General features: G+C 31.7%; 1 protein-coding gene across 2 annotated transcripts in view; it reads left to right on the forward strand.

The window, feature by feature from the left end:
• Positions 1-12,098, forward strand: part of LOC135130697 (uncharacterized) — a 97,445-nt gene extending 85,347 nt beyond the window's left edge. For both annotated transcript variants that reach the window (XM_064058136.1, XM_064058135.1), the window contains exons 3-5: positions 669-809; positions 861-1,253; positions 11,818-12,098. In XM_064058136.1, the coding sequence (XP_063914206.1) occupies positions 669-809; positions 861-1,253; positions 11,818-12,009 (726 nt within the window). In that variant the 3' untranslated portion in view covers positions 12,010-12,098. The remainder of the gene's footprint in view (positions 1-668; positions 810-860; positions 1,254-11,817) is intronic.
• Positions 12,099-13,025: the final 927 nt, after the last annotated feature.

Genomic DNA, 13,025 nt, shown 5'->3' on the forward strand with positions numbered 1-13,025 from the left:
TTATAATAACAATAACCATAATATAAAGATATGAATAACTATAAGACTATAAGTTTAATAGAATTTAAATGAAAGGATTTATTAACTTGCTTTTTTCAGCTTATGAATTGAATTAAGCTTTGCACAAAACTCATTTAGGTTAATGTTTTCTTCTGAGCGGAATTTTGTAAATTCTTTAGTTACACCTAATTCACTTTATTTCCGGAGTTTTCTCATTACTGACAAAACCATTTAAACGAGTGAAACTTAATGATTTTATTCATTCAAAGTAGAAACCTCAATCTTTTTTGATAGGTGCATTACTTGATGAACGATCCAATCTAATAATGTTTTAGTTTTAAGAAAGTTGAAAACTGTAGAGAATTAATTCACAGGCGTGCACGCTAAAAGGTGTTTGAACTGAATTTTTCATTTTACATGCTAAACTCAATCAACTTGCAAATCAGGCGTTTAAAAAAATACGAGTAAGTTCTTTTTGCCCTATGTCAGGGATGTTCTTTAAAAGAAAAACTTTGCATTCGGTTTTCTTTAGTGTGATTAATGGAATTTCGTTTACGTCATTACCTTTTTTGTATGTGCAGGATATTTTGTTACAAAACCGAGAAAATCTCGCATCTGCGTGAAAATCTTAGTTTACATTAAATTTAATGCTTTAATCCCACTTCTAGAATGAAGAGATGGAACGAGTGAAAAACTTAGTACTAAGCGGAAGGATTCCACTACGCGATGCTCCAGAAAGCATGGCCGATCATCCTATAATGATGATCGAAAGACACTGTAAGAAATTAATAGCACAACGTCGCGCCAAGGTAAGCGAAATTACGTAAAAGTATAAACGTTAATAATGACACCTGTTGCAGATTAAAATTCCCAAAGTACACATTCCGACACATTTGTACTCTGACGATACCCCCGATCCTCCGTCTGGACTTTCGATAGAAAACGGCCACGTATTTAGAAAACCGTACGAAAAATTATGTAACCCCGTTAGCAGATTCTTGCCTCCCGATGATTCCTACATATACGCTGATATTTACATGGATGAAGAATCAGATGAAGGTGAAGAAGGAGAAGAAGAAGAAGAAGAAGAAGGAGGCGAAGATATAGACTTGGCAGTTCTTAAGGCTATTGAATATGGGGAAGAAGAAGAAGGAGAAGAAGAAGAGATCGTTGAAGAATTTATGTTCTCACGTGCTGAATACGACAGACTTAAATATGAGAGTCCTCTAATTAAGAGATTGAGGATGTGCCAGGTAAATTTAAAGTTCCTTTTCTTGTACGTTTAGTAGGACGCAGGTTTTTTGTTTAATGTAATTAACGTTTGGAAGATAATTGTTTCTTCTTTAAGAAGAAGAACTAAAGAAGATTTTTCCTACATTAAAAATATTGGACAAAAAAGATTTACAACAAAAATTTAATTACCCAATTTTTTTGAATTTTTTTAAGCGGTGGTTGCTCGACACTGTATCATAATAAATTACAGTTACTTTCACAAACATTTGATTGCTATGACAGTATATTTACTACTATTTTTCCATGCAAAAATTAATATCCATACCGTCTGAAGTTGTCACAAAGTAATTCACTATTATTTACGGCAATTCTGAGGAAAGATTTAAAGAGCAGTATCTTCAAGGTCACAATTTTTACATAAATAACATGATTTTCCACATGGCATTTTAATTACAATCTTCTACAACTGCTCTCAATTTTCACTTTCAAATGAGTGAGAATATACCTCTTACATCATGCTTCACGAAGCAGTTCTGCAACGAATTTCAGCTAGTTTTTATTTACCCTTTGCCTATGCTGTACATTTTCTTTTTGTAATTTAAAAAACATTGAAACTGTTCTACTTTCAGAGGTAATAAATCTAGGTTTATAGCATTTGTTACTTCAACAATTTTCACCGAAGCTTTCCTCGTCAGAATTAGAATCCATATTCACCCAAAAACAGCAAAGAATGCAATAAAATTGAGACACTAATTAAATTTCTACGAATTAAAGAATTAAATTTATTTTATTAAAATTGTCTCAAGAATAATAAATAGATAGAATTTTTTTCAGTTACAAGGCAATATTAGCACATATTAATTAAATACACCAACTATAATTCCTATAATTTTATTACTATTTTAACTAAATATTAAATTACACCTTAACAAACTTCATGATTCTGAAATATAAATAAACATTAATTTACCAACTTCAGTACTGTAACACCAAACTGTATTTATCTTTTATGACCAATGCTCTAGTACACAAATTTACGTCGTAATCACTACTTAAGTCATCAACACAATTATTTCGATACAACAGAAAATGGCGCTTTTAAACTTACATTTGTATTTGACACATAAAAGCGATACAAAACTAGGTCATTTCTAGAACTCTGTCTAGATGCAACAAACCTAGATTTAACAATGGTGACAGACGGTTTTGTTATTTACAAGTTTATGAAAAAACAATATAACTGAAATGATCCTTCTGCATTGTAATTATTCCATATTAAACATCATACGCAACTGTTCTTAGGAGCAGTTTCTATGCAGCAATTTTTTTCGGTCTTGTGAATTTTTGATGATTATAATCTGTAAGATTTCCCAATTAAACTATTAACATCATTATTAAAAAAATACAAAACATATTTTTCTTGCAATAGGTTCAACGTTATAAAGCAGTTAGTTGACGCAACGTGTTAAAGATATGACTACACATTTAGAGAGATTTAGAGGAATGTTGTTTAACGCACACCACTAGTGAAGAATTTAAAATATATATTGTAATATGTTATAATGAACAATTGTAATTATCTCACGGAAGAATTTTATATCATCATCCATCAGCATACATGAGTGTATGAGTAGGAGTATGCGACTAATTCTTTGACGTAAATGGAAAAGCACAGGTCCAAAATGGGATCCCTGTGGAACTCTTGACTTAGAAATATTAGTTGGAGAGCGGATTTCTAGGTTTAATGCTTTTTGTGAAAAATGTAAGCACTTCAAAACTTTTTTGTATCTGTAACTATGATACAATTTGGAGTCATTTGACACATTTTTTTTATGCTTATTTGCTTTTTTTTCAATTTTATGCATATTAAAACTTATATGCTTATTTAATGCTTTTTTCGACAAATATGAGTTTTAATGCATATTTTGTTCAAGTGCCGGCCTTGTCGGGATGACAAATACTTGTTAGTTAGGCGTATCGTATCGTATGCATTTTACCTGGACTTGACCATTGAAGTACACTTACTCAAGACTCTTTCTGTGAATAGGTTCCGGTCGTTTGTTAATAAAATTTTATTATAGGATTGGAAAAATACTCCATAGATTTTATGACTTTAAATCCTTACTTCCGCTGATAATGAATTAAAGCTTTTAACCGGATGTTTTTTTTCGGCATTTTGCGGCAAGACCGTTGAAAATTTTCTAGAAAAAAGGATTATTGTACCCAACTGCCTACCTTAAAATTTTTCTAATGGAAACTTTTAAGTAAATGAACCGTTTATTTCACAACCATCAGTCTATCGCATCTGTCGTAGTACAGTGTTATACGTGGTTCTCCCTTGTTACATGTTGAGTTCTTTTTGGTAATATTACTAATATTTTAAAAGAATGCCGAAAGTAAAATCGACGCCGGATAAGTGGATAAGAGATTTTCCAGAATTAAAATTAGAAAGCAACAAAATATTCTGCAGAGCTTGTGTGAAAACCTTAAGCCCACTAATTTTTTTTTATCTATTTTCCTTTGTTAATCCTGTATATGTAAGTTGTTTTAGATTCAAAGTTATAAAAAATATAACGTGACACAACATGTCAGAACGACTCTTCATGTAGAAAGGAAGAAAATGTTTGAAGTTTCTAAAATTAAACAGCAGACCATACATGAATCTGTTGCATCTACTTCCACAAAAGATGAGCAGTTTCAGTTTAATTTCGATTTATGTAAAATGATGATACAGTCCAATATACCTTTAAAAAATTGGAGAAAGGCCCTCTTCAAGAACACTGCAATCGACATATTCCGGTTGAAAGGACTCTCCGAAAAAATTATGTAGGCCCAGTGTTTCAGCAAGTTTACAACGAAATTAAACATCGCATTGGAGATAATTATTTATGGTTCGCTGTCGATGAAACAACCGATAGTTGTGGAAGATACGTGGCAAGTTTAATTGTTGGAATCTTAAATGAAAATTTCCCTAGTCGAGGGTATGTAGTAAGTTTGAAAATGTTAGATAAAACAAATGGCAATACGATTACCAGATTTGTAAATGACAGTCTTACGTCACTATTTTTGCTAAAGCACTTTATTATACAAGCAGACGCATCCGCCATATTGAATCCCAGAATTTTAGTGGGAAATTTGAAATCTAGTAACATTCCAGTTATTATTCCGAGTACGAAACGTCACTGTCAAAAACAATAATTTGCTTAGCCTTTTGTTGTTTAAAGTTCAGATTACAAACATATGTGATTCCTTTTGTTAAATTTTAGCGACGATGAAAAAATTCCGCCATTATAATTTTTCAAAATTAAATATTAATTTATTATATATACACTTTGATTATTGAATTTTTATCATGTTCTATAAATGCGGGTCGCCCGTTTTTCATGGCGGAAAGTGTGTATTGTAGGGATTACATTAAAATTTGTAATATGCATAACATATGTATACATTATTTAGCAAAGTGTAGAACTTCAATTTTTTTATCTGTAGTGTAAATATTGCACTAACCTCATAGACTAACCTTTATTTCAAACACGTTGATCTGTCAACTGTGTGTCAAAGATGTGTACCACCCACAAAACAGTAACGATATATCAACATACCAACCTAGGACTCGAAAATCTTACAGCGTAAAAGTTCCTAAGATGCAAACTTTTATTGCTTGCGTCTGCTTGTATTAATATAGTGCTTTAATTTTTGCCAAATGCCGTACCGGCGAATAAAATTTTATTGATGATCTCGGATGCAGCTCGTTATATGTTGAAAGCAGGAAATAATCTAAAAATATTGTACCCCAATTTAATTCACTCTACTTGCATTGCCCACGGTTTAAACAGAGTGGCTGAAGGAATACGTTTGCAGTTTCCTACTGTTAATAAATTAGTGGCAAATGGTAAAAAGATTTTTGTTAAAACCCCACTAAGAGTGCAACATTTTAAGGAAAAATTTCCAAACATACCATTGCCCCCAGAGCCGATTATAACGAGGTAGGGAACATGGTTACAGGCCACATTTTATTATGACAAATATATCAAAGAATTTGAGGAAGTAGTTACGGAGTTTAGCGAAGATTCTTCTCAATCGATTAAAGATTGCATAAATATTTTGGAAAACAAAGATTTGCGACAAGATCTAGCTTTTCTAGGAAGCAATTATCAATTCGTATGTGAGGTAATAGAAAAGTTAGAAAAACCCAATATGTTGTTGGTGGATGCCATAAATGTAGTGAAAGAATTTAAACAACAAGCAAACACAGTAAGGGGTGATATTGGTACTAGAGTATCTCAAAAACTTGACGAAGTGTTAAATAAAAATGCAGGTTTCGGTGTTCTTTCCGACGTTGCTCGTGTTTTACAAGGCCAGAAGGTGGAAAATTTGGAGTTAGATTCAACATTAGTTGCAAAATTCGAATTTGCGCCAACAACGAGTGTGGATGTTGAACGCACATTCTCCAATTTTGAACACATTTTAAATGATCGACGAAAAAATTTTACAGTGGACAACTTGGAACATATTACAATCATAAATTGTTTTAAAGAAAACTGAAATACGTGTGTAAAATATAAAGTCTAGGATTATTGTAATAATATTTTATCCAAAGTTCTAAGAAGTGTTCTTTGATTTGTAATATGATTATGTTTTTAATGCTTTTTTGCTTAAAATAAAACTTTTTTAATGAAAGTGTTATGCTTATTTAATGCTTTTTTGCTTAAAATAAAACTTTTTTATTGAAAATGTTGTGCTTATTTAAGCGCTTATTCTTAATTTTTTTGTGCTTATAATTCCGCTCTCTAAATATTAGGTACAGACACAAATCCATTAGTTCCAAAGGTTTCCCTGCTAGATAAATCGTATTTAAAAAACTAAATTAGAAAAAACAAATAAATATCGGAACCTGTATTTTTTTATTGTTTCTTTTTGGAATTTTTAGAAGATAACAATAACGAGTGACAATAACAACTAAAAATATATGAGATCGTCAACAACATATGTATATTGTATGAGAGTAAGTATTCTTTGCTCCTTGGGTTGTTATCATCTTCCACGTAGACATTAAGCTACTTGTTGAAGGGAAAAATATCGATTTTTCTATCTTGCTATGCAAATAACTATTTCGTAAAGCAAAATAGTATACTATGCGAAATTTTGTTATAGGCATCATGTTAATCATCAATGCTAATTATACAAATCTTTTGGAGTCATCCAGTTTTTAATAAAGATTCATATTTTATGCAGATATTTAAAAAAAAAAATAATGCACATGGTAAAACTTGATTTTTATGCAGTCCAAATAAATTTCCGCAATACTTGCACAATTGTGACATTTCCTGCAGTCCGTCTTAATATTTTATTCAGAACTTTTTTCATTATTGTTGGGTAGTTATAGTCTAATTCTAAACAAGAAAAGTTGGTCGATACATTCACATGTAATGTGTAGATTCAGTGAAAATGGAAATTAAATCTTTGAATATAAATCCGTGTGGTAACTCAAACATCCCGCCTAAATAAGACGTGCCCCTAAATCAAAATGCAAAATATTGGGATCAAAATTATTTATTTCTCTAAAAAACTTAGTTCCGAGCTGCAACCCTGTTCCCACTTCTAAAAATAAATGAAATACAATTTACAAATCAAAATAAGTATTTGAATATCCAGCACACAAATAAAAGAAAAGAATTCGTCATAAAGTAACTCGATGCAAATACTCAAGTTACAATGTTGAGTGATAAAAAATACTCGCATTCCAAAGACTTAATTCCATCCTTCAAAGGAGGAAGCGCCAACTAGACAACCTGATTCATAGACAGTGGAAAACCGGCGACCCTTGCGTTTAAATAAACGCTTAAAGTTGAATTTCCCGAATTTGGTGATAATAAAATGAGTGTTATATTTAATTACAAGAAAGGACACAAGCAAAACTTAAATTAAGAGACAATCTGTCAAGAATTTCCAAAAATAAAGAATTTACACCATGCTAAATTAGGCAGTAGTTTAAGTCATAGATGAAGTGAAAATGAAGTTCATAACAACATAAACACATGAAACGAAACAATATGAATTAAACACAACATGCACAAATTAAATACTGTCAAATTCGAAATAACAGTTCTAGACCTTAAACTTCAAGCTATGAGAAAATAATTGGAATGTGAGAAAATGTCACATAATCATAAGACAACATAAACATAAAATTAATTTCTAATCCAAGATATTTAATAACATTAATTTAGCTGTAAGTTTGCAAGATCCTTTCTCGCAAAATTAATCAACATTGAACATCAATTTAAATGCCATTAATGAGCTATTACCTATCAATTGCGAGTGAGAAGCTATGACGTGTGGAAAAAATAATAACTTAAATAAAAATAGCCAGAACTGTAAGACAAAATCGTGAGAAAAATATTACTCCTAGTTAAACCGAAAGAAGTGAATTAGTCACATGCTTTGCTTGAACATTTACATTATTATTGTTGTTAAATTGTTTTAGAACCATGGACAGTTTAAAAATCTTAACATCAACTGTGCATTTACAAACAATAAAAAAAATGATGGAAGGTTATTTCGTGAGAACTTCCTTCGTCCTTGAAGTATAATTTGACAAATCCAGCTTCGTTAAAAAATTATAAAATTTGATTTTGTGATTTTCATTTTCTGATAATCTCTCTAAAGTAAAACCAGCGGCATAAATAACACCCCCGCATATCCGGCGCCGTGGGAGCGCCATTTCACTCTTGCGCTCCCAAGTACCGAGAATGTACAATATATTTTTTAAAGCAGATGACCAATGAAATAGAATGTTCTGTCAACACTAATAACAAAGTTAACTCAAGTGTTTATGTTTATACATCGAAATAATGTCACGTATAAATTAGTTTGATTTGAATGAGTTTGTATCCTCAAAACAGAGGACTAAGATTATTCATTAATCCACAATAGAACAAAATGTTCCCAAGTTTATAATTCATATTTTATCATCATTAAATGAAGACGTGCGTATTCTGACATTTTCGAGGAAATGGGGTGACTCGGTCTGAATTTGATCAATACAGAATTTGTGATGAAATCATCAATATAGATAATACTAGTCATAATACAAAAGAAAACTTGTCACAGCACATAACTAATACAAGAAAAAAAAAAGAAACTGCCAAGTTCCAAGTCATAGATCGTGTGACTGCATGTAGGCATTCTCCTCAAAAACACACTACACCACAATGCTTTAGTCCGTCTTGGTAACACAAAGTTATTATATTACTGCGAAAATTTGAACGTTTAGAGACTAAACTGAAAGCTAATTAACATGTAAATCATTTTTAAATAGAATCCTTGAAATGACGTCATCAAATTGTTGGTGGGGATCATTGGCTAAATTTGGGTTAGCGTTTTACCATCTATATGATATTCCTAATATACATCCAAAATTTGACAACAATCGGTCCTATAGTTTCGGAGTTTATGTATCCAATAAAAAACTATACAGACGCCAGACAGACAGACAGATCAACAGACAGGCGATCGACACAGACCACAGATAGACGGAAACGGGAGACCACTCTAGAGGTCATGACACGTCGAGAAAATATGAAAGTGACAATTCGCCCGATGAATTCAATTACTATATTTTCTTAGCTTACGTTCGGAAAGTAAAAATTAACACGTGTTAACGAATTTGTCAAAGCTTTACAGAAGCAATTTATAATTAATTAAATTACGCTCGTTTGAGGTAGACCGTGGCGTCGATTCAATTTTGTTTAAACAATTGCCTTTTTCTGAAATTACAAACAATTACCTACCAATTTTAACCCGAGTTTACACTCACAACACCAACACAAGAAATTATCAAAAACAGCAATTGAGTCCAAAAATCCACTTGCTTCGCATCCCAATATCATTACACCAAATCGAGGGTGATATTCATTCATCAACTTCCCTAAACACTCGAGAACGCTATTCTGACTTTTCTTAATTTTCATTTTTCAAAGTTTCGAGGGGTTGTTTTGTTTTTTCTCTCAGCGCGAAATTTAACATTTTCAAGAAACCTGAAATTCCTCGAAGCAAACATTTTTCCCTGAAAGGAAACGAAGGTTGTTTATTTGGTGCTATGGAAATTGATATCAGAAGAAAGATTTAAAAATCATTGCCGAAATAATTAAACTGACATACTTATTCTACAAGTATAGTCCGTATTTCTTAAAACAATAAATATTTGTTTATTTGGTAATCTTGACCTAAATTGACTCAAAACTACCCAGCGATTATGAAAAAACAAAAAACTTGAATCAGTATCTTGTAAGCTTGGAATTACCATGTTATATTGCTTTCACTCTCAGAACGTTAAAAATTTCTCAGTGCACAATTATTAAACCGTCATGTGTATTGTAGTAGCCCTATCTTAAGGTCAATTTTAGTTGAATAACGCCTGTAAAGAAGAAGGATGAACGTACTCACACAAAACGCCCACGACTCTATGAAGTCTATTTATGGCGTAGAGTCAATGTGAGAATACTGTCATCAACGTTAAATCAGAAAATCGACCATTCATTTAACGATCTAATCAGTGCAGTGGTATATTTATACGAGTTCTTATATCATTAATAGTTTGATGTAACTCAGAGGCATCCTTACCGGCAATCTCAAACTTGAACTAAAATTTATATCACAAAAACAAATCTAAGATAATATAACAAATACGGAAATACGCACTTGTAGAACAAATTGAAAAATGTTTTTTGTTACATCTTGACTCTAAAGTTAAAAATTACTAATAATTTGTTGTAGTTATAGTATAGATATAGACTGAAATATTTCTGTAAATTTTAAACTACTTACCTAATCTTGTGCATTTTATATGTTTTAATCTCTTGTTTGATTTTAATCGATCCCATCAGAATCAAAAGTAAATGAAATTTCAAAATAACCGACGTCAACCACGAATTCAGCGAAAAAAAATTTTGTAATTATTATCCTATACCTATCACTGTTGTTCCTTTGTGTCGAATTAATTGAAAAAACGTCCAAATAAAAATGCTTATTAGATATTTCGTAGTATGTATTTAATTCTGAAAAAATAGGATTCATAAGGAATACGCTATAAGTGTAATTTACGGAACAATTTCCAATCTTGCGATTAATCCCTCAGTAACAGGTGCCTTTCCTAGAACAATTCACAGTAGTGTGTGACATTTATTAATATTATTTTTAAATTATAGTTTATTGTACTGCATGAGAGTCATTTGTATCACACTTACAAAAAAAAAATTAACGACGTACGTGAAAAACGTTAGATCGATGATAAATTCTTAAGAAAATGAAGTCATGCTTACAACGAACTTTCTTGTACAATTTACTTCTAATACAAATAATAATTTGCGATTTTTACTTCTGGGCTTCTCCTGTTGTAAACAGAGATGACATTTGCGACTTTTTCTGTATTTAGTTCAGAATTAAGTTTTCAAGCAACCTAAAGTTGATTAAACGAACATGTTTTTAACATGGTTTTATTTGTTTTTGTTTTATGACTCGTCGTTTTTGCGGTATTGAATTTTTTTGTCATGTTTAACATCGTATCACTGCGTTGGAGGTCGTGACCCCTGTTTTAACAAATACCGTATTATTTTAAGGAGAAGATATAACGGGTGTTTCAAATCTACTGCTTCTGTTTAGAAATATTACAAAATTGTTCCTTGCTCTTCACCAACAATTAAGCTAACTGTTGTTTTCAATAAGTGGAACTAAATCTAGTTAATTTCAATAACAAGGTTAAATAATGAAGTTTGAACAATGTTAAAAACTGTGTTGTCGTGCAAACTTCCTTTTGGTAAATAAACACAGTTAACTAGACCATATTCTGGTTTCTGGCAGTTAGAGACTTATGGGAAACCAGTGATGCACGCTGGAGATACAAAAATGTTTACTACAACCATAGCTACGGAGGATCATTTCAGAATTTCAGTCATTGTTAAAAAGTGACGATAAAATTAGGCATAAAGTTGTCAATATTGGCCAAGCTCCAGTCTCTTAATAACCAATTCAAGTACAATAATATATTTATCATATAATAAAAATAATTTTCATAGCAGCCACGTTCTTTCGTCGCCATACACAGCGTAGTTATGCTCACTCCGTTTTATATTTTGTTGTGGATAATAACTGTCTCCCTATTTTAAAAAACACCATACAACATTGATCAAAAGTGTAACAGAACTAAGAGAAAAAAAAAAAACTATCCATATTCCAAATACACAAACTGTCTACCGAGCAGGGTTTTCCCTTTATCTTTGGATTCCAGAACGCATTATTTGTGCTGTCCTATTTCATCGAGTTTCAGCGATAATAGTAGGATAGGATCACATTGTGAACTGGTAGCTTCTGGTTTAGTTTTTGTGTGTTGACAGTTTGACGATTATTATATAGACAGAGTTCTAGTAGAACAACCAGTTCGTAGTTTAAGGTATAACCTAGATTTCTTTTACTCTACCGATATTTGCTGAAAACCATAAACTGTTTGAAGTCTATGTTATTCATATTTGCAAAGTTAAAACTTTTATCTATTCGTTTATTTAACCACATATATATTTTTTTCAGACTGTGGAGGAACTATATGCTCTAGCCGATGAAATTATTGGAGTGTTGAAAACTCTTGATACAGAAGAGCACACACTTAGAACACATAGCGAAGATACGCTGTTTTCGGTTGCTACAGGAGTGACCACTGAACTTCCGCTAGAAGGGCATCGTGATTCCACGAGCACCGCAGATACCCTAGGCAACGATTAAATCTTTTTGTATATATTTGTTAAGTGTAAAATGTAAATGTAATGTAAGTTTATGTGAAATGTCTTTTTTAAATGTCACTAATTCTAAAAGTCTTTAGCAGCCGTTTTATTTTTATCATGACCTAATTCAAATAGACACCTTTCACAGAATCCTTTCATCAAATCGAATTAGCTTCCCTTTTCTATTGTGGGGTAGTGGTTGTCAAAGGCATAGTATTGTTTTAGTTCGTGGCTTCATAATTGGGTTAATTTACATAATTGTAAGAAAATATAGCAGCAGCTAAGAAGCCAAAATTAAATCTTACAATACTACAAATTCTGCTTTATTCAATGAAAAAGTAAATCGTCCTTGGCGTACGTGGTAATATTTTTTTATTCACAGACTTTAATACTGGGGACCTCATTTTCAAGCTCAGCATTCGCTACGATAAAAATTTCAGAAGTCAGTTTTCTACTCATTGGAGTAAATTTTTTATTCACCACTTAATTAACTCATCTTTTTTATTGACTTTTCTCGTTTGCGGAATCTTTTAAACTACATTCTTTCGTGATTTTGTGGTAATAAAATATTCTTGTTTTCGCCTCTTTCTGATTACACTTCCAACTAAAACTCCTAATAAAACGCACTCATCATCTTCCACGTATTACGGGTAATAAAGTAATTAATCTGTACTATCTATTCGAAGCTGTGAAATTACTTAATTAAACTGTGAATTAGCAAATGCGGTCAGAAAAACAAAACTCGTTTTGCAGATGCCACTTTGAGTAATTAAAGTCGATTTCATAGCCATAAATCAAAAAAGTATATACCCTACCCCAGCTTTTATTACATACGTCATAAAAAAATCCACGGGACTAGATAAGGATACACTAAATTTACTTGTTGCATTTTCTGGGAAGAACCCTAAGAAAAATCTCTTGTTTGCAACATTTTATTCAACACCCACATAATTGCCAGTGCGCATCAGCCAAGTATAAAAGACGCAACATATAGGCGTAACTCCACCACAACACGAC

This window comes from Zophobas morio, unplaced genomic scaffold (assembly GCF_036711695.1).
Source record: "Zophobas morio isolate AGI-343-1 ecotype UQ-CSIRO unplaced genomic scaffold, CSIRO_AGI_Zmor_V1 ptg000017l, whole genome shotgun sequence".
Taxonomy (NCBI): Eukaryota; Metazoa; Arthropoda; class Insecta; order Coleoptera; family Tenebrionidae; genus Zophobas; species Zophobas morio.